This window comes from Dipodomys spectabilis, unplaced genomic scaffold (assembly GCF_019054845.1).
Source record: "Dipodomys spectabilis isolate Male_0828 unplaced genomic scaffold, ASM1905484v1 ptg000147l, whole genome shotgun sequence".
Taxonomy (NCBI): domain Eukaryota; kingdom Metazoa; phylum Chordata; class Mammalia; order Rodentia; family Heteromyidae; genus Dipodomys; species Dipodomys spectabilis.
The window spans coordinates 3,806,933-3,832,333 of record NW_024870824.1 but is presented as its reverse complement, the minus strand read 5'-3'; the positions used below and the strand labels follow the sequence as shown (position 1 = coordinate 3,832,333).

At 38.5% G+C, this 25,401-nt stretch overlaps 1 protein-coding gene across 1 annotated transcript in view; it reads right to left on the bottom strand.

Annotated features, from left to right (window-relative positions):
• Positions 1–25,401, bottom strand: part of Camk4 (calcium/calmodulin dependent protein kinase IV) — a 212,878-nt gene that overhangs the window by 84,577 nt on the left and 102,900 nt on the right. The window contains exon 2 of the mRNA XM_042691927.1: positions 22,925–23,003. Coding sequence (XP_042547861.1) covers positions 22,925–23,003 — 79 coding nt within the window. The remainder of the gene's footprint in view (positions 1–22,924; positions 23,004–25,401) is intronic.

Below are 25,401 nucleotides of genomic sequence, written 5' to 3'. Positions count from 1 at the left end.
CACTCCCAAATTTGAGGATCATTAGGTTAGAAAAAGTAACATATTTTTGCAAATGAAAGAAAAGAAAAAAAACATGCTAGTGACAGCAATTAATAGGAAACACTTGATTTCTGCTTCATGAGTGCTGGTCCCAGGCTGAATAATACTCAGACTGTGAGTAAGTGAAGGCTGCACAGGCTGAAACACGTAGGAATTTAAGAAGGAGCTTACAGCCAAGTCTGAGCAAGCACCATTGATCCAAATACAGCACCTTGCCTCTAAGTGGAAGCGGTCATTGATAGCCAAGGAAACCAGCTGAAGGGAAATTCAAAGGGGAGAAGGACAAAGGAGAAACAGACATATTTGTCTGAGGGCTATGAAGCCCCTAAACAGGACCGGATGGGGGTAACAGCATTCCTCTCACAGGGGTAAGTGAGGGCCATATGATGTCTTTTTGAAAGGATATCTGCATTAGCATAGCCCTACTTTAGGATCTGCTGTCTCCAAATGAGGCATGCCTGGGGAGGTCTCACAGCTATGGGCCTTCACAGCCACTTATCTCAAGTTGCCTGCTGTTCCTCTTGGTGTTTCCCTCCCACTTCTCAACCCCCCACCAAACTCCTGGGGAATCCAGAAGACAGCCTGAGCTCTCACAGTGAGTGATGCTTTCCTAGGAAATAACCATCAAGAATCTTGAACAGTCATTACAGCCACTTGAAGTTAAGCTTCCCATGGCCTCCATACTTAGCACTGAGAAGCCTCAATAGGGTAGCTTTAATGAGCTCACATGACAAAACATTGAAACTGAGAAAGCCGACCTTCAATATCTACACAGCACCTCGAAGAATGGTACTTCTTTACCAGTAACAATATTCAATGATAAAGATATGTGTCACTAAACTCCTAACTCAGGGGCCGGGCTGCCAGGCCTTAAGAACAACCCTAGGAAGAATGGAAGGAGAAATTCACTTTTCCAGGAGCGTCCTTCTCCTATTGGAAGAATCTGGCCTTCCAGATGAACTTTTCCACACTTCTAGGATGCCCGTTTCTTCTCTTCGGCAAAAGATACTTTATCTTCCCCATAGAGATGCCACATCTTATCTAAATTGTAAAATTGACTGGAAGAGCTGGAAACTTCAGGAATGTGTCTGGTTAGTTTAGATGCATGAAGTGGCCCCTTTCCCCACTCTGCCAATTCTCCCCCCCCCTCCCCGCCTGTGTGAGCAGACAGAACCCAAGGTGCTAAGCAAGACATAGCACATTCCAACCACAACAAATTCTGGCATTTTTAAAGTAGTGGGATTTGAACTCAGGGTGCTTGATTACCAGTTGGATTATGACCTCAACCCCTTTTACTTTAGTTTATTTTCCAGGTAAGGTCTGGCTTTTGCCTAGAGCTATTCTCAGATTGTAATTATCTTACCTTTGACTTCTTTGGTGTTTGGATTACAGCTTTGACTACCACATCTCAGCTTGTTTATTGAGATGCTTTTTGCACAGACTAGCCTTGAACTATACACTATTCTCCTAATCTCTGCTTCCCTAGTAACTGAGATTACAGGCATGTACCACCATTCCAGCCTACTCCAGTTTATTTTTCAGATATGGTCTTGTGGTTTTTACCCAAGCTAGTTTCAAATTGCAGTCCTTCAACTTTTGCCTCCCCAAGTAGCTGGAATTACAGGCATGTACTACCATGTCTAGTTTTGTTTTTTTTTAATTCTTGCTTATTTTAGCAAGACTAGAATCTGAAATGGGAATTCCTGCCATTACAAGTATACAACACTATGCACAGGCTAGAATTTTTAATACTAGGTAAAGCAGATGGGAAGATATGGATCACAATTCTTTTCTGATTTATGGTATTTGCTGTTTAGAAAGATCTTAGTCTCCCATATATGTTCTTTATGTCATTGTTCTAATAGCTATGTTATCTAGCTGGGTATGTGGAAGTTTCTGTAGAGCTTTGTCGTAGTTTCTGTATTTTAGCTAACCTAAATATTCAAAGAAATATCTTTTTTTCATTCTCATAAACTCACTACCAAAAGGGCCAGTATTAATGGCTTTTGGTATGTGTTCAGAATGAAGTATACTTTTTGAAGATTACATGGAAGAAAAAAGATAATAAAATTTTTAGTAAAAGAAGTTGTACAGATTTGCATAGTTTTAAAAATCCATGGTAGTAAAAATTTCTTTTTACTCTTTGGTGGTACTGTATGGAGTTTGAACTTAGAACTTTGTGCTTTCTTGGCAGGCATTGCACCACTTGAGCTATATTTACAATTTTCATTTTACTGTAATTTATTTTTCAGATAGGGGCTTCACTTTTGCATGATTCTCCTACCTTCACTCTTCACATAGGTGGGACTACAAAAGGTATGATTACTTCCAGCTTGAGTTTTGAGGTAGATTTTGTTGTTGTGGTGTTTGCCTGGGCTGACTTTGGAAAGTGATCCTCTCATTTCTGCTTCCCACAGAGCTGAGATTACAGGCACATATAACCACACTGGATTAACATTTAATAAATACTGAAAGAAATAACAATTTTGTGTCTTCTGTGATTTGATGCTGGAGGGGGTAGAAAGAAGTGAACAAAGAAATATAGTTCTAAAGTAATACCAAAGAAAAAAGTCTGTACCATTAAATGGGGACTGATGAAATATATACCCTTCATTAAGATATGTAGCAAGTATATTTCTGATATTGCAGGCTCTTGCACTTCAAATCTCTTGGTAGGTTAGAGTAACTTGCCAAGATTGCTCTAGATTGCTTTTTTTGTGTGTAATGATTTAGTCAGCAGCATTTTCACACAAAAATCTCATGTCATGACCTTGAAGGAAAAAGGATCATGTGTCGTCTTTTGGCACTCTACTATGAATTCTTTAGCACATTTTTTACTTGGCTATTTTTCAAATAACGACGATACAAAGTACAGAGCTGTACTTCACAAATACATTATGAAAGCATGCAGACTATAAATAGTTAATGGATAAATAGACAAATGTCTCTAGGCCCTCACAATGTTTCTGTTACATAGATTCTGCCTAATTTAGCATCCTGTTTTCTGACACTCACATGCTTGGTGTAAAGACTTGACAACTGGAGTTTTGTTAAATTCAAGAATGACAGTTCTAGTCTGCAAGGATTTGAAAAGCTGAGAGCTGTTGGCTGTTTGAACATGAAAAAAATAAAATCTGTGCACATACAAATATGGAACTTTGCCTCCAAACTATAGAATTCTATCCACGTCTGGCCATTCCCTTTCTCCACTTATTTGAATAGAAATCTGACCCCCGTGTTACTGGCTCACTCTTTTCAAGAAACAGACCTCAAGGCCTGGGAGCAGAATAGATGGTCTCTTGTTCCATTCTGCTCTGTCTGAGTAATTTTTCCACCTCTCCCTCAAAAACTTCTATCTTCTTTAAAATGTCTGCCAAAAACTACCTTTCAACTTCCCCCTTTTTTGTCATCTTCCTGTCTTCCTGTCACTACTTCCGTACTTCAATACTTAGTATGTATGTCTCTACCTCAGCCAGCCCTCTCTTCATTCTTGATTTTATAAATTCTCAGGTGATGAATTGCTCAACCTTCCTTCTTCTAGGTGTCTTTATCACTTATTCACTTATTCAGTTTCTCCTATCTTTTCCTCAGATTCACACTGGCAACTCATTTTCCTGGTGACATCTCAATTCTCATCACTTCCACAGGTTGAAGCCCCTGAATTATCTTGATTTGAGCATGACACACTGGATTTCTACCTCTTCTCTAAGCTCCGACTTCATATAATCTCCATGGTCCCATAATATAAGTCCTGCTCTATACACACCCCAACTTCTCTGCCCTCCTCTCTCATGGTGTAGTACTTTTCATGCAAGAACCTCAGCTTGATTAAATTTGATTCTTACTCCATGTTTGTGCCTGAGCTGAAGTGGCTGGAAAACGAAAATATACCACCTAATAAATTAGTTGGTCCCATTTTTAACATATGGCAAAAAATTTTAGGGGGTCCTTAGTACTCTAATTCTGCAAAAGAACATGTTACATTTTTTCTCTCTGTACCCCTGATTCACACTCTTTTTGTGTGTACCCATCCTAGGGCTTGAGCTCATGGCCTAAGCTGTCCCTAAGCTTTTCTGCTTTATGTTAGCACTTGAGCCAGAGCTCTATATCTGCTGATTAACTGGAGATGAGTATCATAGGCTTTCCTGTCTCAGCTAGTTTTGAACTGCAATGCTCAGATCAGCTGCCTGAGTAGGTAGGAATACAGGTGAGAGCCAGCCAAAACACCTTCCTTTCATTCTCTTCTCATAGCTTTAAAATCCCTATGTCTAATCAATCCAAGAGAACACAATTTGTTCTCATGAACAAATTTATTAATTAATCCTCAACTAATTTTTATCTATTCTTATTTGGTTTACCTATTCAACAGTTTTTCAGTGCCTAGTATGTGTTTGGGCATGCAGTAACAGTAGTGTACAAAATATATGACTTCTGACCTAATGTATCACTAGATGTAGAATATAAAAAACAGACAGACAAAGATGATGAGTACTAGGTAGAAAGGAAATAGGGTAAAAGAGACAGTGATGAAGGATGTTGCTAGGGAAGGAAGTTGAGAGAAGGTCTCTCTGGTGCTGAAGGATGTTGTTAGAGGTAGATGGTCAGGGAAGCACTCTGTGATAAAGTAACATAGAACATATCTACATGGATCTGCAGGAAGGGTATTCCAGGCAAAGAAACAGTAAATACAAAGGCTATGGTTAGGTTTATTACCAGAATGACAACAAGGAGACCAACACAGCCGGAGAAAGTGACACACTAGAAAAGAGGTAGACTACCATGCAATAAGCACTTCTAGTTTTACTAGGAGAAGCCAGACACAACTGAAAAGCTTTGAGGAAAGGAATGACAGCAGGGAGAAATCATGGAAGTTATCCAAAAGACAATGGAATGGATGGATATTTTCAAAGGAAAATATACCAGACTATATGGCCTGGTCATGGGGTAGAAGAGGAAGAGAAGGATGATACAAAATTTTTGGCCTGAGAATTAGACGAATTATCCTTTACCTAGACAAGCCAGACTGGAATGGCGCAGCTTTACGGGGCTGTGGGGAAATGCCACTATGCCTGTCCCTGTCCATTGTGCTGAACTCATTTGCCATCCTTCCTTTTTTTCTTTAAAAAAAAAAAAAAATCCAGCTCACCAGTTATCTTTGAAGAAATCTAGAGAACTGCCCTTTTGGGCTTCTTCCACTTTACAGGACAATCTTTTATCTTGATCATTCTTTCCTTAGGCTGTTCAGGGTGAGTTTGGGATTAATGGAGACTGGATGGTGTAGCTACACTGTGAGGAGGGGATATTTTAGTGGGAGAGGGGGACAGTAACAAGCAATGGCCCTGGCAGGTTTGGACCAAAGGAAGCTGGAAATTTTAGGCCAAAAAAATACATTATACTTCACACTCTTTAGCATAAAGTTAACTTTAATCAAATAATTTTGGCTTTGAAAGCTGTGAAACTTAAGGTTTTTTAGTTCTGTTACTTCCTACTTTCTGTGGTCTCTAAGGCATCAGGAAGGCCAAAAAGAAAAGCATTTTAAAAAATAAAAGAGAGACTTCTAGTGCCAGAGGAAGCTAAGGATTGGAACAGAGCTTAGGCAGCACAGAATCTTTGTGATAACCAACATAGAAAGAAAGGCACCTGCATTTCAGAACCTGAAGCTTCTGTAAGATCAGCTCATTGATCTTCCAGTAAAAGCTGGATCAGACCTGCTCCTCCTTAGATTCTCAGTACACACTTCCACTTACAGATGCCACAAATTGTTCTTCACATGGAACAATCTTTTACTTGACAGTGAATAATATTCCTAGGAGAGTTAATAAGCTGAACAAAATTTATACAAAAAGATTCTGGTGATGTGAAATCTCACTAGAAATAGTGAGATTAGCGGAGGGAGAGAGAGAGAGGGAAGGAAGTAGGGTTTGAAGTACAGAGACTTTAGTGCACAAAAAGACAAATCCTCTTTCTCCCACTTCTTTCATCTTTGTATCTCTCCTGGAATTAAGAATGTATGGGAGCAATTCGGATCTAGAAGATCTCATCTATACAAAGGTCTTTTTTCTCAGTCACCAGCCCCTCTTGCTGTGTATGTCTTTTGCCCTCCATTAAAAACCTCTCTGGATTCATTCTTCCCTCCTCCACTGGGAGTGGAGGAAATAAAATTGTCTACATGCTGTCATCATTCTGAGTTGGGCTTTTGTATGCCTTGAAAGGCTTCAGTACTTCTGTAATTTTTCACTTCTCTCTCTGCTTTGATTCTAACCCTTAAAATCCATTCCCCAGCACAAAGGAGCCAGAATGATGACTGTAAAGTGTAAATCACATCAGTTTAAATGCCTTGGTTGGTGTCCCGCTGTGCTTAGAATGCTTATAAACTCTTTACTATGTACTATAAAACGCAGGATGCAATGGCTTTCCCTACAGGTCTGATGTGATTTTCCTACTGGTACAAACCGCCCAACTCCGGACCATCCTAGAAGGCCTTTGCACTTGCTACTTCCTTTTTCTCTCTACTTTTTTCTTCACTCAGTTCACTCAGAGGCCTTTCCTGGCCTTACCTATCAAAATCAGTTACAGGTCAGCCATTGTGATACATGCCTGTAATCCCCACCACTGAGGAGGCTGGACAGGAAGATGGTGAGTCCAAGGCCAGGCTGAGCTACATACACAATCTGTCTCAAAAAAAGTAACAACACACATACCTATACATACACATGTCTATGCCACAAACCATACCATTTAATTTCCTTTATAGCACTTGTAAAATTCCATATTATCATTTATTTACTGTCTTGTATTTTTTTCTTTCACCAGAGCTTAAGATCTATGACAGAAAGGATGCTTATTTTTTTAACACATAGCAGTTTACTGAATGGTTGAATGCAAAAGATTGCTGGCTCAAAATAAAAATAAATCCTCATTTAACATCAGGCTCATATAGGGATGAAATTAGAATTGGCAAGTTGGTGTTCATCCTGACAATTTAGATCTACATGACTCTTTTTTTCCCTTGTGCAAGGACTGGGGCTTGAATTCAGGGCCTGGGCACTGTCCCTTAAGATTTTGCTCAAGGCTAGCCCTCTACCATATGTGCCACAGCTCCACCTAGGGCTTTTTGGTGGTTAACTGGAGATAAGAGTCTCAGGACTTTCCTGCCCAGACTGGCTTGGAATGAGGATCCTCAGATCTTATCCCCTTAAGGAGTTACAAGTATGAGCTACCAAGAGTTGGCTTGATTTTTTTCATATTGACAATGATGGAGTGACAAATGCCTGTCTTGGGTAGTAATGGTGTTGAACTCGAGTGCGCATGTGAACTGGTTAGACAAATTCTCTACCAATCGGAGCCAACTCCAACCTTAGAATGTCTTTCTGGTAGCCAGAAAGTAGAGTTGAATAGGCAGGCTCTCTAGACCCCACATAGATACCATTATGGTTTCCAACCATTAACCACATGCCTGGCCTCTCTTTTACTGGTCTTTACATAGCCATGATAGTACTTTTCCAAATGTGTTAAAAATGATCAGGAATGCATAAAAACAGCACTCTTTTGTTTTGCTTTATATATATTTTTTCAATCAAACAGCAATGAGTTACTTGAATAATTTTCCCCAACCATCCAAAGTGAGAGGCAGGACCCCGTGTACTCTCACAGTACCCTTTGATCTTTTTCTTTTTCTTTGACTAAAAATTAACTGACAAGCTATTACTTACAAAGCCAAATGACTATATATTTTAAAGCTTATGACTTTATAATCTAATAAATAATAACATAAAATTGTTCCTGGAATTATTAGAGTTTTAAGATTTCAATAATTTCTTGTAGTAGAATCCCTGGACGACAGTATGTTAAGATACAAAAAAAAGATAGATGAATGCTCTTAAATGTTAGCTCTTTCTTTTTTTCTGGGTCAATCAAGAATGCTAAAAAGTTCCTTCAAGCCGGGCGCTGGTGGCTCACGCCTGTAATCCTAGCTACTCAGGAGGCTGAGATCTGAGGATCGTGGTTCAAAGCCAGCCCGGGCAGGAGAGACCGTGAGACTCCTATCTCCAATAAAAACCACCAGAAAACCGGAAGTGGCGCTGTAGCTCAAGTGGTAGAGCACTCACCTTGAGCTGAAGAGCTGAGGGACAGCGCCCAGGCCCAGAGTTCAAGCCCCACAGCCGACAAAAAAAAAAAAAAAAAAAAAAAGTTCCTTCAAAACTTGGTCTACAGAAGCTTTTAAATATGTCTTCTAGAATTACCCATTACAAAAAAAAAAAAAATACGAAAGAAAAGTAATGTTGACAGAAAATGTGTATAATCATGATCTGGATTAGAATTTGGAAGAAACAGATTTCAGAAACCTTAATAATTAAAATCTTGACAAAAAAAATCACCATCAATGTGACTGTATACTAGTTACAGGGTCTGGATTTGCTTTCCTAGCTGAGGAAGCATTTTTAACCTGACTGAACAACAGAGATTCACTGTTCTAGAAAATAGTAGATGCTTCCAGAATCAGAATAGAATTGTATTGTCAGCATCTTTTCTCCATATGAAGATGAGCATCTTGACAAGTACCCCATCAGATTGCTTAGGTCTCCTCTGCATTAAAAGACTTATAGTTTAAATGGTTCACTTACAAGTGATGGAGCAAATGCATGCACATTCCATGTTGATGCCCTGTCATTTCCTTTTCTCTGTTATTGTCCTAGGCTGTCAGGATTCGGTGGGATGATACCCAAGAAGCCTGTGTTCCAGGCATTGGGCTGCACTCTGAATGTCTGTGAGGTAGTTGTTGGCCTTTTCCACATAGCTGTGGAGGCCTATGGTCTGTCTTCAGGGACCTGTAGCTGTGATGTCCTCACTTTGCCAGGTCTCTAGGGCAGGGAGCATATGCAAATGGCTCTGGTTGTAGCCTCTTCATCCTCTCTGAAGAACACACTCCCATAGACTAACATTCGTTTGAACCCAGAGGCCTTTGAGGAAGAATACAGCAAGGGAGGCAGTTAGAGAGAGAGGGGAACTTAGACTCAATATGCACTTAAACTAGGAGAGACTAAGATTATCCTTGTCGGGAATATTTTAAGTATCTCCTTCAGATTCCCAGTGGTACCAAATTCATGAAGAAGTTTAATTCAGATAAAAAAGGAGGATACATATTTTTGCCAGATATAAAAATAGAAGGGCAGGGGCTGGGAAGGTAGCTCAGTGGTAAAGCGCTTGCCTTGTATGCCTGAGGCCCTGGATTCGATTCCTCAGCACCACACAAGCAACAAGAAAAAAGCCAGAAGAGGCGCTGTGGCTCAAGTGGTAGAGCGCTAGCCTTGAGCTGAAGAGCTGAGGGACAGCACCCAGGCCCAGAGTTCAGGCCCCACGACCGGACCTCCCCCCCTCCAAAAAAAAATAGAAGGGCAATTTTGACTTGACCCTCACCCATATTTCACCTTATAGAATACATCAAAATTTCAGAGACATGCATGGTAATCTTAGCTATGCTTTATTGATAAGAGATGCCACCCATAGCTCATAGGACCTTCATTAAATTTGTTGTACCTTGAAACTGAGCAGAACACCTAATAGGACCCAGTGTCATGATAGAAAAAAAAATTCTTTGGGGCTGGGAAGGTGGCTCAGTGGTAGAGCGCTTGCCTTGCATGCCTGAGGCCCTGAGTTCGATTCCTCAGTACCACATAAGCAAAAAGAAAAAAGCTGGAAGTGGCGCTGTGGCTCAAGTGGTAGAGTGCTAGCCTTGAGCTGAAGAGCTGAGGGACAGCGCACAGGCCCAGAGTTCAGGCCCCACGACCGGACCCCCCCCCCAAAAAAAAAATTCTTATCCTAAAATCCCAAGGAAAAATCCCATCAATGACAGTTTGACATATTGTAAGCCAAAAGTAGTGTATGTGTAATTATCCATTTGATAATTTTCTGACTTCAAGTGTGAGCAACACTAAGTGAACTTATCCTGCGGCTAACACTGACTACAGAAGAAATGAGAGCCTAGTATATGCAGCCGTGGACATACAGCTTCCCATCTACCAGTAAGACAGAATTCAGGACTCACACCAAGAAGTGAATGCACTTTGTATGTCTCCTGTTTCCTATGTGCTATTTCATTTGTTCATTTAGTGTTGATTTAACAGAACACCAAAGACTGGATTACCGATAAAGTAGGGAATTATTTGGCTCATGATCTTTCTGGTCAGAAGGTCAAAACAGCTTGGTGCCAATATCCTGGCCAGAGTCCATGGATTGTGTCATAACCTTGTAGAGAAAGGGAAAAGAAATGGGCTGTGTGTTTGGCATGTCTAGGTGTGAGGTGGCCTTGCTTTATAATAGCCTCAAGAAAACTCTCTCAAGAAAAGAAACCTGGTCCTGTGATGACTACATTAATCTCTTTCAAGGGTAGTGCTCCTTGTTCTAATCATCTGTTTCAGCCCTCACCTCCTCTATATGATACGCTACATTAAAGACCAAGCTTCCCACATAGAGACTTCTGCATGTCTAAACCATAGTAGTGAATAGTACATGCTGAGACTTGCTAAACTAGGGCTTTTATTGGATTTTGGAAATATGCTCTTAAATTCTCTTCACGTAGAAAATATTATCCTCTTTTGTTTCACAGTGTGATTTAGACACTGGCTGTGTGAATAAAGGTTGAGTTATTCTTTATCAGCCTGGAAAGGAGCCAACATTTAGTTTCAGTTGCAAATCTGGGCTAAGATCCTTGGTGAATTGTTTTGCTCTTTTCTCTATCAGGACCTTGATGGCATAAATAGAAAAAGGTCCAATTTGGGGACTCACACAGTCTGGATTCTCTTCAGCACACTCTTGTGTACGTGTACTTGGGATGCATCAGGTCTCACTCCTCAGCAAGGACGTCTTGGCATCTCCGTCATTTAAAATAGCTCCTATTGTACTTACACTCTGTACTATCCAAACTACTGAAGGAACACACAGCTATTTGAGGGTGTTTAACTTAAAAAATTAAAACAAATTCAATATTGAAAACTATTTGTGTCTTTTAAAATTAACATCCTCTAGCACAAACTCATTTCTTTTCTTATTGGCTTTGGGTTTCCATGATTTAAAAAAAAAAAACAAAAAACTTTTCTTCCCTTTTCTTTTTTCTTACATTGTTTGGATGGATGAAACTTTGGCTACCATTGAACTTTGTACTCTAGAGAAACAGGAAACTAAACATTTTGGAAAGTATTCTGTTTATGTTAATATAAATATTGTGGCTTTTCTCTGCCTTTGGAAGACATGAATGTCAAGTGTGCCTTGGGGCTGAACGGCTGCATTCCATTGGCTCCTCCAGCTCTCTTTTGGTGATTCCACAGATGCTCCTGAGCTTGGATCTCCTGACCCTGGGCTTCTCTTAACTTCCCCACTGCCACAACTCAGACCCTTTGTTTACAAAGTTTACAAAGTTCTTCCCTCTGAGATGGTCTCTGGCTTTGCCTGATTGCACATTTCCTTTTTGCTGCTCCAGAGACTCAATCCAAATGGTCAGGATTGCTTTGGATCCAGCTATCTACTGTTTGTAAAAGATACTGGAGGGATATATGTGGTATTAAGAGATGGCGAGCTCACCTTTCAAGTGACTGCTCTCTCTCTCACTACTGTCTCTTTCTTTCTCTCACATACATATCAACTTTCCTCTGGATTATGGTGAACACACACACACACACACAAACACACACACACACACACACACACACACACACACACCCACACACACACACCACAGACACATACACCAAAATATCTATGAGAGCTCGAAATAGGAAAAGATGAACAAGCAAGAATTAAGACAAATTTTAGCAACTTTGGTCGGTAATGAGGTATGAATTCAGGTCTTTGCACTTGCTAGGCTGTTGCCCTACCATTTAAGCCACACCTCTAGCTTTGTTTTTGCCAATTATTTTGGAGATGCAGTCTAGAAACTTTTCTGTCCAGGCTGGCCTCATGCCACAATCCTCTAGATCTCAGCATTCTGGGTAGCTAGGATCACAGGTGTGAGCCACTGGTGCCTAGCTTCTAGCAAGTTTATATTGAAAGAAAGAGAGAGAGCAAGGTGGGGAGGGATGGAGGGAGGGAGGGATGGAGGGAGGGAGGGAGGGAGGGAGAGAGGGGGGAGAGGGAGAAAGGAAGAAGGGAAGGGGAGGGAAGTGGAGGGGAGGGGAGGGGAGGGGAGGGAGGGAGGAAGGAAGGAAGGAAGGAAGGAAGGAAGGAAGGAAGGAAGGAAGGAAGGAAGGAAGGAAGGAAGGAAGGAAGGAAGGGAGGAAGGAAGGAAGGATTAAACAATAGAAACCTTAACAAGAAAGTCTCTGCAAGAGTGTTCAGACTTCTAAGTGGACTCTTGAATAGTAAATCATACAAATCAGGCCAAGATTTTAACATTCCACCCCAACAATTTTTCTCTTTATTAGAAGTATACTTGTCATACCCTGAATAGAAATATCCCTGGCTTTTATTCCAGGAAACCTGGCCTAATAGTCCCTATGAAAATCAATAGGTTCCAACTGACAGATGCTTGAAGAAGTTACACTTCACTTGACACGGCTTGTTATCCACAAACTACTTTCCTTAATGTGTTCTGAGACCTCAATTGGGCCCAAAAAGTCTGTTTAAGCTGGTGATTTATTATACATCTCTTCATCTGACCAAGGTGACCTTGCCTGCACTTCCAGAACATACAAACCAGAGAATAAAAGTGGCTTATTAGCAGTGCTTCATAGAAGCATATCTTTAACCATGATTACAAAGCATTCACCTCTCTTACATACATGGTATCAATGGCTTATGGTCAGATTTTGTAGTTCTCAAATTTAGCTAGAAAGAAATAGAAAAGAAGAGCTCCACATCCATCCTTAGAGTCATCCATTTGGGGGAAGTAACAAAGGATAGAGGATCTCCCTAGAGAGTTGAGTGTTTCTTAATAAGTGAAGGGATAATTAACTTTTCTCCTGTTGGTCCAAAGGAGTCTTATTTAGTTTGTAACATATTTTTTTAAATTTTTCCCTAGTTTTTAATTGGTAAATAGTAAATTGGTAAATAATTACACACATATATATTTAAATTATTAAATGTGATATTCACATACACATACATGTATATACTTATATGGAGAGAAAAATGCTTACCAAAATCAAGCAATTAACATATCTATTACTTCATATAAAAACTCTTTATTAGTGATAAGAATATTTAAAATCTACGGTTACAGCAAATTTGAGGTGTGCATACATAACTATTAACTATAGTATCCTAGATATCTATTAGTTTGTACCTTGTGATTTCCATTTCCCCTACCATTGGCCTTCTTCTCCCTTGTTTCTCTAAATTCGAGTGTTCTAGATTCCACATGAGAATGAAACCATGCAGTATTTATCTTTCTGTGCCTGGCTTATTTCACTGAGCATAATGTCCTTTGAGATCCTTCTAGGTACCTGCAAAAGGCAGAATTTTCTTCATTTCTGTTGTATTACATTTCATATATATATATATATATATATATAATATTGTGTTATTATCTTCATTTATCAGGCTACAGATACAGCTTATTTCTAGATATTGATTGTTATGAATAATGCTGTAATGAATATGAGCACGCAGATACTTTTTGAAGTGATGAAGTGATGATATTTTCTTTGGATGTATATTCCAAAGCAGTGTTGATGGATCAGAAAGTCTAGTTTTAGTTTTTTTGAGGAATCTTCATGTTGTTTTCCATAATGTCTGAAACCATTTACATTCTCTCCAACAATTTGTAAAGGTTTCTGTTCCTCTACATTTTTTTTTCCTTTGGTCAGTCATGGAGCTTGAACTTTGGCCCTGGACACTCTCCCTCAACTCTTCAGCTCAAGGCTAGCACTCTTCCACTTAAACCACAGTGGTGCCACTTCTGGTTGTCTGGTGGTTAACTGGAGATAAGAGTCTCATGGATCTTCTTGCCTGGGCTGACTCTGAACCGCAATCCTCAGATCTCAGCCTCCTGAGTAGCTAGGATTACAGGCGTGAGCCACCGGCTCCTGGCTTACTCCTCTACATTTTTAACAATACTTGGTATTTTTTTAACACTTTTTTAAACTTTACTTTAATGTCTAAGAAGTTGTACAAAGGAGGGGCCATTTAATGAAGTAGGATATGAATACAAACAGGCCACCCTGTCATCACAAGAGCTATCCTGACAAGGGCACTGTGGTTGTGACTTACACTTCCCTGGTGATTGTAAGAATGGACATCTTTTCATATATCTGTTGGACATTTGTCAATTATCTTTGGAAAAATATTTGTTCCAGTCTGTGTCGATGTTTTAATCTGGTCACTTGTTTTCTTGTCATTGAGTTGTTTGAGTTCCTTATACATTTCAGGTATTAATCCCCTATTTTTATAGTTTGCAAATACTTTGGATCATTCCATTTTTGTCTTTTTATTTTTGTCTATTAATACCTTTTCTGTGCGGAAATTTTCTTGAAAGAGACTAGGGTCCCATTATGTTGCCCACATTCTGAAGCTCTGGGTTCCAGAGATACTCCTGCTTCAGCTTCCCAAATAGCTAGAACTACAGGTGTAATACTGTATGTGGCTATGTTCAGAAACATTTTAGTTGTTTTCTAAAGCAACTTGTTCCCAATTGTTTGTTTTTTGCTTTCATTGTTTGCGGTCATAGCAAAAAAATAACATTGTCATGGAATTTTTCTCTCATTTTCTTTTCTTAACTAACTTTTTATTTAGATTAAGTGATTGCCAAAATTTCATAGTATTGTGGGATGGTGATATTTAGTTAAAGCCACAAAAACATTTTAACCCTCCCAAGGCAAACTGTCATTATCATGGTCTATAATATTTGAGAATTCTATGAGCTTTGACAATACAACTATTTCTTCCACATCGGGTGATAGGTACCTTTCTTTCCTTTTGCTCAGTATAAGCTGTTCTCTTTCCCTCTCATTACTCCCTCCCTTTGCTGCCCTTGAGTTGCTTAGTTCATTTTCATCAATGTCCAGTGCAGCTGATAGTCCCCTCTGTTGTATATTTTCTCATTTCCCTCTGATTCTGGGCCCTCCTCTTAGCTCCCCTCAGACGTGCATATATACACACACACACACACACACACACACACACACACACACACACACACACACACACACACACACACACACACACACACACACACACACACACATATAGTCAAGAACATGAAGTCCTTTAGAAACGATACAACAAATTGAGTGGAGGTTCTTTGTTTCTCAAGTCCTATTTACTTTGTAATATCTCCTTGGACTTTGGATTTAACATCCACACATCCACATTTAACATCCACATATCAGGGAGACCATGTGTCTCTCTGCTCTTGGCTACCTCACTCAAAATGATTTGTTCTAGTTCCATCCATTTCCCTGCAAATGTCATTATTTTGTCTTTTCTAATTGTATATAGGTGCCACAATTTTTGGATCCATTCGTCTGTAGTGGGGCATCTGGGTTGTTTCGATATCTTGGCTATTGTGTGTAAATAGTGCTGCAATGAACATGGAGGTGCATATGTCCTTGTATCCTGGTTCCTATTGCTCAGGATAGACATCTAGGAGTGGTAATGGCCAGTCATAGGGGAGGTCTATATTTATCTTTCTGAGGTACCTCCAGACTACTTTCCAAAGTGGTTGAATTTGTGTACATTCCCACCAGCAGTGTAATAGGGTTCCTCTTTCTCCACATTCCCTCCAGCATTTGTTATTGATTGAATTTAAAATATGGGCCATTGGGGTAAGGTGGTATCTCAGGGTTGTTTTTATTTGCATTTCCTTTACAACTAGGGATGATGAACATTTCCTCATGTGTTTCTTTGTCATTTTAATCTCTTCTTCTGAGAACTCTCTCTTTAGCTCCCTTGCCCATTTAATGACTGGTTGGTCAAATTTGGGAGGGATTGGTTTCTTTAGTTTCTTAAGTTCCCTCTTTTTTTTTCCAGTCCTAGGGCTTGAACTCTGGGCCCCGGCTCTGCCCCTGAGCTTCTTTCCCTCAAGACAAGCAGTCTACCACTTGAGCCACAGTGTCAATTCCAGCCTCCGGAGTAGCTAGGGATACAGGTTTGAGCTACTGGTGCCTGGCCCAAACATTGTTTTCTTATTTTGTCTTTTTTAGATAAGTTTAAGCATATAGAAATATAAGCACAATTTGTTTTATAAAATAATTTTATTTTGAGAAAATATATTTTCATTTTGTATCCAGAAATTTAATTAAATTTTTATTTTAAACACTTCCCTGATTTTCCTCCCTTCTTGGTCTTATCCATCTATCTCACCTGAGGGATAATAATATCTATATTCTAAGGATCTCAAGTACTTCTACCTTCATTTACATTGTTTTCCCTTAATAAAACAGAAAGGTTATGGAGCCACACAAAGCTGAACCATGGTTCTGAATTTAATTTCTGTTATTATAGTCAGTTAGCTACTCTGATACTATTCTGGAAACTAAGACTAATCTTACAGGCATGATGAAAAAAATGAAGAGCTTACTCATTTACATAGTCAGCAAATTTTAACCACAATAGCACTGCACATGAAAGTTCCTGGTATGTAGCAAGTACTCAAGGCACTATGCTGATTAGCCTTTCTGATTGCTTAGTTGGGTACTCAGATTTTGTAAGCATCATTCTCTGAGCAATTACCTTAGACCACACACATTACCTATCATGAAGAAATGGTTCCCTGCAGGAGTCAATGCAAAACAAGAACAAGAGAACTCTTGCAGAAACTTTGTGCCAAGGAAGTGGAGCTGTAACTGAAGTGGTAGAGCACTAGCCTTGAGCCTTTAGAGCTGAGGGACAGCGCCCAGGCCCAGAGATCAAGCCCTCAACTGACAAAAAAAAACAAAAAAACAAAAAAACTTTGTGCCAATTCTTCACTGCCATCTATACTATATATGAAAGATCCACTTTCAAAATCCTAGAGAATACAAAATATTATTTGTATTCTTTGTTTGGTAGTACAAATGCTCATCTTTCACATTTTGTGTCATTTTATTATTAGAGAGTATAAAACATTTATTTTAAAAGGAAATTTATCCAGATATTATGAGTGACATGAGCTTGATGAAATCATTTGCTTTTACTTTTGCCACTCTGAAATTGAGGATGTGGTCCAGACTCTGCTATACTGTATACGTTTAATAACTAGTAGATGCTGTAAATAGCATGAAGGTGTGTGTGTGATGCTTTCCCACAGTCATGACTCATATTCTTTTTTTTTTTTTTTTTTGCCAGTCGTGGGGCCTGAACGCTGGGCCTGGGCGCTGTCCCTCAGCTCTTCAGCTTAAGGCGAGTGCTCTACTACTTGAGCCACAGTGCCACTTCTGGCTTTTTCTGCTTATGTGGTGCTGAGGAATTGAACCCAGGGCCTCATGCATACAAGGAAACACTCTATCACTGAGCTACCTTCCCAGCCCATATTCTTATATCATCAAAATTGCCAATACTTGGTAAGTTGTTGATGGTTATTAAGTGAATATTAGTGTATCCCTGAAATTATATGTGCTGGTATTTGAAGATAAACTTTTGAGAGATAATTAGACTGTGAACATGAAACTCTTGTGATGGGATTTGCTCCTTTTTAGGAAGAGGCAAGTGGAGGGCTTGCTTCCTCTCTCTACCCTTGGCTGTGTGGGTATACAAGATGGCCTTCTGTAAGCCAGAAAGTAAGACTTCATCAGACACTAGATCTGCTGGTGCCTTGACCTTGGACTGCCTGTGCTCCAAACTATAGAAATATCTTTTTGTTATGTAAGCCACCTGGTTATGCTATTCTGTTATAGCAGCCCAAACTGACTAAGAGATTAATTATAATCTAGGGACATCTTGCTTAGTATGACAACTTTAAATTTTATGTAAATTTGCCAAGAGCTGCCAGGTGTTAAACTTGTTTTCTTAAACTAAAAGGCACAAATATAAAAAGTCAAATGATAGCAGAAAATAGGGCAGAATATGCTCACATTTTAGACATTGTGTTTTATATGAAGACAGTTACATTTTCCAGTTAGACATAATATCAGTCAGTCATGAGCTCAGATCATGTTTTAGATATGTAGCCTCAAAACCAATGAAAAGTGTATGTGTAGGGGGGGATGTGGGTGTGGGTGTAGGTAGTGGTACTTGAGCTCAAACTCCTGCTAGCTTTCTTGCTCCCGACAAGCACTCTACCACTTTTGCCACCTCCAGTCCCACATTTTGCTGCTTAATTGGAGCTGGAATCTCAATTCTGCTCTTCTTGGCTTAGAACCAAGATGCTTCAGGTCTCAGCCTCCTGAGTAGCTAGGATTACCAGCATGAGCCACCAGTAATTGGCAAGCTTGTATTTTTAAGACTTAGAAATAGTTAAGATTGTGCTTAGTAGACACTCCCCATTGGAAGGAAGAAATTCTAGGACTTTTTAAAGCATTGTTCTACAGCAGCATGACACATTCAAAGCACAGCAAAATCATTCTGAAAAAAAAATTTGACTTTGGGGGCATGGAGTACATAACAATATATTTCAGAACAAACTTACAATGTTCTTAAAGCAGTTGCATACATGAAAGCCAGACTCAAAGGGACTGATTTATTTGCAAAAGAAGACAGTCCTCATTTTGTAGACAGGACTGAGACTAAGAGGTGTTTTTTGTTTTGTTTTGTTTTGTTTAGGTAGGTGTGTGTGTGTGTGTGTGTGTGTGTGTGTGTGTAAGGAAGGTTGCCAGAGGGGAAAGCCAAAAGCACAAGAACCACACTAAGATAGACAAAGGTAAGGCTCTGCGTTCAAATTCCAGTAATGCCCCAAACCAAAACACAAAGCCAACTCTCCCTGCACCCTACCCCAGGCAAAGGAAGAATGAGTGGTATACCTAGTGATTCCACAACGCTGTTGCCACAAGAATCTATAATGGAAAATAAACGAATAACCAACAAAGTACTCCAGTCTATTTCCCTACCTTTAATACTATCAAAGCGACAGGAAATGTTACAGGAACTGTCTAGGATTTTCAATTCAGTAAAATATTTTTTTTCTCCTTTGTTGCTGTTTTTGATTTCTGTACCTTTTGTCTTGTATATAAGATTATCTGTTTGGGGGAGGGCAAGAGGGAGTACAGAAATAGTGGGACAAAGGGTGAATTAATTCAGCAGTGATACTCACTAGACACTATGTTGGAAATAAACTATATAACTTGTAGGGAAGAGGGATTGGGAGGGAAAAAACTGGGAGAAAATGAAGGGACAATGTGACACTGTTAATAAAGAAATGCACTCATTACCTGACCTATATAACTGTAACTCTTCTGTATGTCATCTTTACAAAAAAAAGAGATTATAAAAAAGTATCAATTCAACAGCTATGTCTACTGTTTTTGTACTTCATTACATATATGAGGTTTAGCAATGTTTATCATAATACAAAAGGCTGTAAATTCTTGAAATGCTTTCTGAATGGTTAAAAATATGTTCAATTATGTTGAACAGACCGTTGAATTTTGTTTTTCTCCTAAGTTTTCATTATGAAAATGTTCATATATACTCAAATGTTGAAAACCATCATGGACATTCTTATAATGCCCTACATTCAGTATTTAGAATTGTTGTCTGCCATATTTACTTTATCTCATCCTATCTCCATACATGCATGCACATGTATATACATACATATTTTTATTGTTTAACCACTTAAAATAAAATTGTAGATATTATAACACTGGTTGACATGTACTTTAGTGTTTTTTAATTCTTTGAAATGTAATTATCGATATAAACCATACCATATAAAATATATGATGTTATATTCCCATACAAAATAAAGGTCAAGTTAAACATATTTTTCTTATAATAGTTACATGTTCATTTCCCAAGTGAGTAAAATGCTCACTTGTCTAAAACATGAAAATTTACTTCCTGCTCATTATTAGTATTCACTGGATTCTGTACCTGACTACTGATGGCCCATGCATTTCTCCATCAGAACCAGACTCTATCTACATCCCTGAATTCAAGCCAGGGTATTTGTCTATCATGCCAGCATTTGAGTGTATAATGAATTCCTAACTGTGATCAGAGTTTTTACGGGGAAGTCTTTTATTGTTAGCTTGACTTAATTCTTCCTAAAATGTTACTCTCTGAGAAAGGAACTTAATATTGTCCTAAAAGGAATCTGGGTTACCCTGGAAAAATGTATTCTGAGAAAGATAATGTTATCAACAAATTAACTGTAAAAGAGTTAAGAAACATTTCTTAGGCATAAAATGTTTACATACTAGTTAAATCATCTATAAATTGAGTTGTTTCTTTGTAATTATTCTTGAAATTTGAAATTCACGTTCTCACTCTTACTTGATAGATATTATAGGTAGAACTGTGTCTACCCCCCCCCAAACCACAAAATACATGTGTCTTTACTTAGAAATTATGTTGTTACAGATGATGTGTAATTAGTCAAGATGAGATCATGCTAGAAGAGGATAGATCTACAACCCAGCAGTACTGGTTTCCTTCATAGAAGAGTGATTTAGACACAGAGCGAACTGTAGGGAGATGAAGGGAGAAGATGGCACATGAGAGTGGAGATGGAGATCACAATGACAATCTACAAGTCAATGAACATCTGGAATTGCCCTCTCTCACAAGAAGCTGGGTGAGAGACAAAGGATACAGAACAGAACCTCCTGATCCTTGCGAGAATGAATTGCTATTGTATTAAGCCACCAATTATTGGTAGTTCATTTCATTACATCTAGAAAATTAAGGCAGACAGATGTTAGATGGATAGATGGACAGACAGAGGGATAGACAGACTGACAGACAGACAGATGTTGGCAGGCTAAGTTTAGGATTCAGATTTCTTATATTTGGGTCTTGTCATAAAATAAGGATCTGACATCTCATGGCTGTTATTAAATGAAATAAAATTGCCATTTTATAGGTGAGAAATAGTTTAATATAGAGGCAATTTTATGTAGTTCAACTTAATAGGTAGATTACATAAATAATTCAAGCTTTCTGAAATCCTCTTTTATCCTCAGGCACCAGACTTTTGCTGAATTCTCCAAAAATGTATTTCCCCAAGCATCACTTTCCCTCTATAAATAGCTCCTTAGTATGCACTCATTTCATTTAAACAAGGAAGTTTCCATCTCAGGGACCTCTGTGGAATTAAACACTGGAGGCAGTTTGTGCTTTGAGGTCTGGCCTGCCCTTTCTCTCGTTTACACATCTCTGCACATGGTTTACCCTTGAAGACAATGCTGGGATTCCATCTAATTCAGAACTGAGGCTCCTCCAGGGGATTTCCTCTCATTCCACTTGGCACAGCAGTAACTGTGTTTGACAATATCTGCCTTACAGCTCCATTTGACACTTGGTTCCCATCCACATTCTTTTCCTGCCTATCTTAGGAGAATGGTGTTTAACAGCCAAGGTGCAGAGGGAAAAGCAGGGAGGGGGATCAAAGAGCTGTACTTTCCCAATGAATAGGAGTTAAGAACCCACTAAATATCAAATATCTTTACCTAGCAAAGATTGCTTTTTCATAAACCAATATTCTCTAAGCCAGTTTTTGCCTGTGGGGTTCTTGAGCATTTCACAAGTAATTTCTGAATGCTTATTTCCTAGAGTTCCATATATCTAGTTCTTTTTATAGTTCCCTGATTTAACTGTCTTTGTTATATTGCTTTAAACTCCAACAGATTGTTTCCAAATGTCATTCCATTTCCACTTGATTAAAAAGCCTGTGCCACTATACTTTTCACTCTTTGTTCTATGAAGTTCTAAATTTCCCCTAAGACAGGTCTAAAGTTCCCCTGGGGAATAAACAGCTGGTGGTGATATTGTCTAGCGGGAGGAGGTGACAAAGACCAGACTTCTTTGGCCTAAAAAAGGTATTTGACATCAAATATATGACACCTCTCTCTCTCTCTCTTTATCTCTCTCTCTGTGTTTCTCTCTCTGTCTCTTGTGTGTGTCTGTATGTGTGCATGTGTGTGTAGGGGGGGGGGGTATTGAACTCCAGGCTTGGGCACTGTCCCTCAGCTCTTCAGCTCAAGGCTAGCCTTCTACCACTTGAGCCACAGCGCCACTTTCAGTTTTCTGGTGATTTATTGGAGATAAGAGTCTCACGGACTTTCTTCCTTCAGTTGGCTTTGAACTGCAATCCTCAGAGTTCAGCCTCCTGAGCAACTACAATTACAGACGTGAGCCACTGGTGCCTGGCGACACTTCTCTCTTAAGGATGTATTATTACAACTGGGTTTTCAGAAATATGTGCTTCATATACTTGTTCACATAAAATTTGAAAAAGAATAATGTGCTATGAGTATCATGTGCCTTTGTGGTTTGATGAGAGAAAATTATCTAAGGATAGAAGGTCCAGGAAAGGCCACAAGCCATCGCACAGGCTCTATGCTTATGTGTGTCACTCATTAGAGAGGATAAGACACTTTGGTTGGCCTCTTCCTCACTCATGAGTTTAGGGCAACAAAATGTTCCCCAAACAAAATCTTACCTTCAAATTATAGCAGGTTTAGTCATTGAAATGCTAACTTCTGAGCAGGACGTGACTTGTTTCACAGAGATATTTGTGTTTCATTTCTGCTTCTTTTAAGAAGCAAGCTTTTCCAGTAGAGTAAAATGAGATTCTAATATTTAAATATTGAAATGTGACATATAAAATGTGTCCCCACAAATCATATCCAGTCCAAGATCCAGTGGCTTGTAAAGGGTTGGATGGCTCCATCAGACAACAATTCATTTAGGGTATATGCTCACAGTCAAGATTCAAAGCAGTCAACCACACACAGCAGCTCCTGACCTTGAGTCAGAATCCTCACCTCTCAGGCCACAGCTCCCTCAGAGATACTATTATATAATGAAACAAACTTACTGTTTTCTTTAATACTTTGAGAGCATAAGGCTTCTGGGTCCCCTTCTGTTTGCATCTGTACACAATGGATGTAGCACCCCTTGAGGGGGAAAAAGAAAAAGAAAACGTTATGCTTTGGACATGATTGAACAGGGGAAAGCTTGACAATAGTGTCTCTTGCAATTACCCATAACTCACAAGTGTTCATCTCCTACTAGATGTTACAACTCCATGTAGTATGCTCAGAGAAATGATAAGCTTTTGGGCCTACTCTATCTAGTCTTCCTGCCCAGTTCAATCAAGAGGCTCTCAAGGAAATCCGCTCTTCGGGTAAACATAAATTTTGCAGAATGCCCACCAGAATTCAGTATACCAGAGTTTGCTAAAAGTATGTGGTATATATCTGCAGTAAAATAAAGCATATGCCTTAGGAGAGAGGGCTTTCACCACTCTTATTAGGTTTGATCAGTCAGTACTTATTCTGAATCGCAAAAGAGCTGGAGACCCACCATCCCTTCCCTTCCCCTTTTTTTTTGTAAACCATAAAATAGAATAGTAGGGATGGACTCAGTAGCTATTTTTATCTGTGAGTAAAGTTACAAAAAAAGGGATGCATTTAAAAAGTAGAATAGTGTGGTTTGAAGGATCTTGTCTCACACAGAAAGCAAGAATAAGAGCAACAGAGACAACAGAAAGAGAACCACAGACCAAACAAGTTTAGAATTTAAGTTTCAACTTCAGAAAGAGAACTTCTGGGAATATCTTAAAATAGGGTCAGTTTAAAGCAAATCCTTCAGACTTTGAAGACCAGGCCAAAGGACCACTTGTGATTTGTTCACTCCTATGGTTCTGTAACTCTATGTGAACACAACGAAGTTAAAAGTCAGGCATGCTCCCAGCTATCCAAACCTAATAAAATTTTAACAGAGCCCTGAGAAATCAGGTCTGGTGTGTTATATTTGTTAATGGCTAAGAAAAAACATTGTTACATTTAAAATCTTTGGAAGACAACGTACACATAAAGAAATAATGGAAGAATATTTTTTAAAAAGGGGTTCTAGAAATGAAGTGAGTAAAAATATTCATTGTGGAATAGTACAACTACTTAAAGATAATACATTTTTACAAACCCCCAAATCATTTCTTTTCTTATTTTAATTACTTTATTTTTAAAATTTTATTGTAGAGGTGATGTAGAGAATGGTTACAGTTAGCATAAGTAAGGAAATGAGATAGATCTCTAAAGAAAAGAATATAATACTTTGTGTTTATAGAATATGTAGAAATAAAATATATGACTAAAGAGCATGAAAAAGGGATAAATTGGTAAAATACTATTGTTAAGTTTTTATACTTCAAGTAGTTATCTGATATTATTTTAGTAGGTACTGATTAAATACAGATTGTATTGTATAACCTACAGTAGTAAATAAAATAATTCTTTAAAAGAAAAATCAATAATAAAGTTAAAACATTATAATCAAAAATAAAACTCAGAGGTGAAAAAAATAAGTGCCTTAACAAATAAAACAACCAACAACGTTGATCAGTTATATTCCAATGATTATATCAAATGTAAATCTTAGAGACCATCAATTAAAAATTAGAAACAATTATATTAGATCCATAACTAAGCTTAGGCTTTCCAAAGTATTTTAAGAGCAAAAACATAAATAGTTTTAATAAGTAAAATGAGCTAGGCATTGGTGGCTCATGCCTGTAATCGTAGCTACTCAGGAAGCTGAGACCTGAGTATTGCAGTTCAAAAGCAGTCCAAGCAGAAAGTTTGTGAGACTCTTATCTCCAATTAACCACCAGACACCAGAAGTAGAGCTGTGCAGCTCAAAATGGTAGAGAAGCTAGCCTTGAGTACAAAAGCCCAGGAACAGTGCCCAGACCCTGAGTTCAAGCCCCATGACCAAATAAATAAATAAATAAATAAACAATAAAATAAGCAACAAAAAATACTAGAAAAATCTTGATAAACAGAAAAGAAATGGCTAGATTATTATCAGACAAAATAGATGCAGAAAATTGATAAAGATAATTTTTAAAAGGTCAACTCTCTAAAATAATAATGACTTTAAATGTGTTTGCACTTAATAACAAGCTTTCAAAACACAAGAAGCAAAACTGATAAACTGAAACATAAAAAAATGCAATGTAAGAATGGAAGCTATGAAGCTCATATAGGAAAGGATTGGGAAACACCTGAGCTCCTAGAACAGATCAAAATTTTTCAAGTAAAGATCCAGAAACACAACAAATCAAAGAAAGTCTTGATAAATGGGATTTTATAAAACTTAGAAGTTTCTGCCTGGTAAAGTACGTAGCTGACAAGTCAAAAAGAAAGCCCACAGATTGGAAAATGATTTTTTTTTTTACCAGCTATACATCAGTCAATGGCTTTATATCTAGAATATACTTAGAGCTCAAAGTAGCAACACCTCAAAAATAAACTTTCAAAGAAACAACAACCCAAGTAATAAATGGACTAA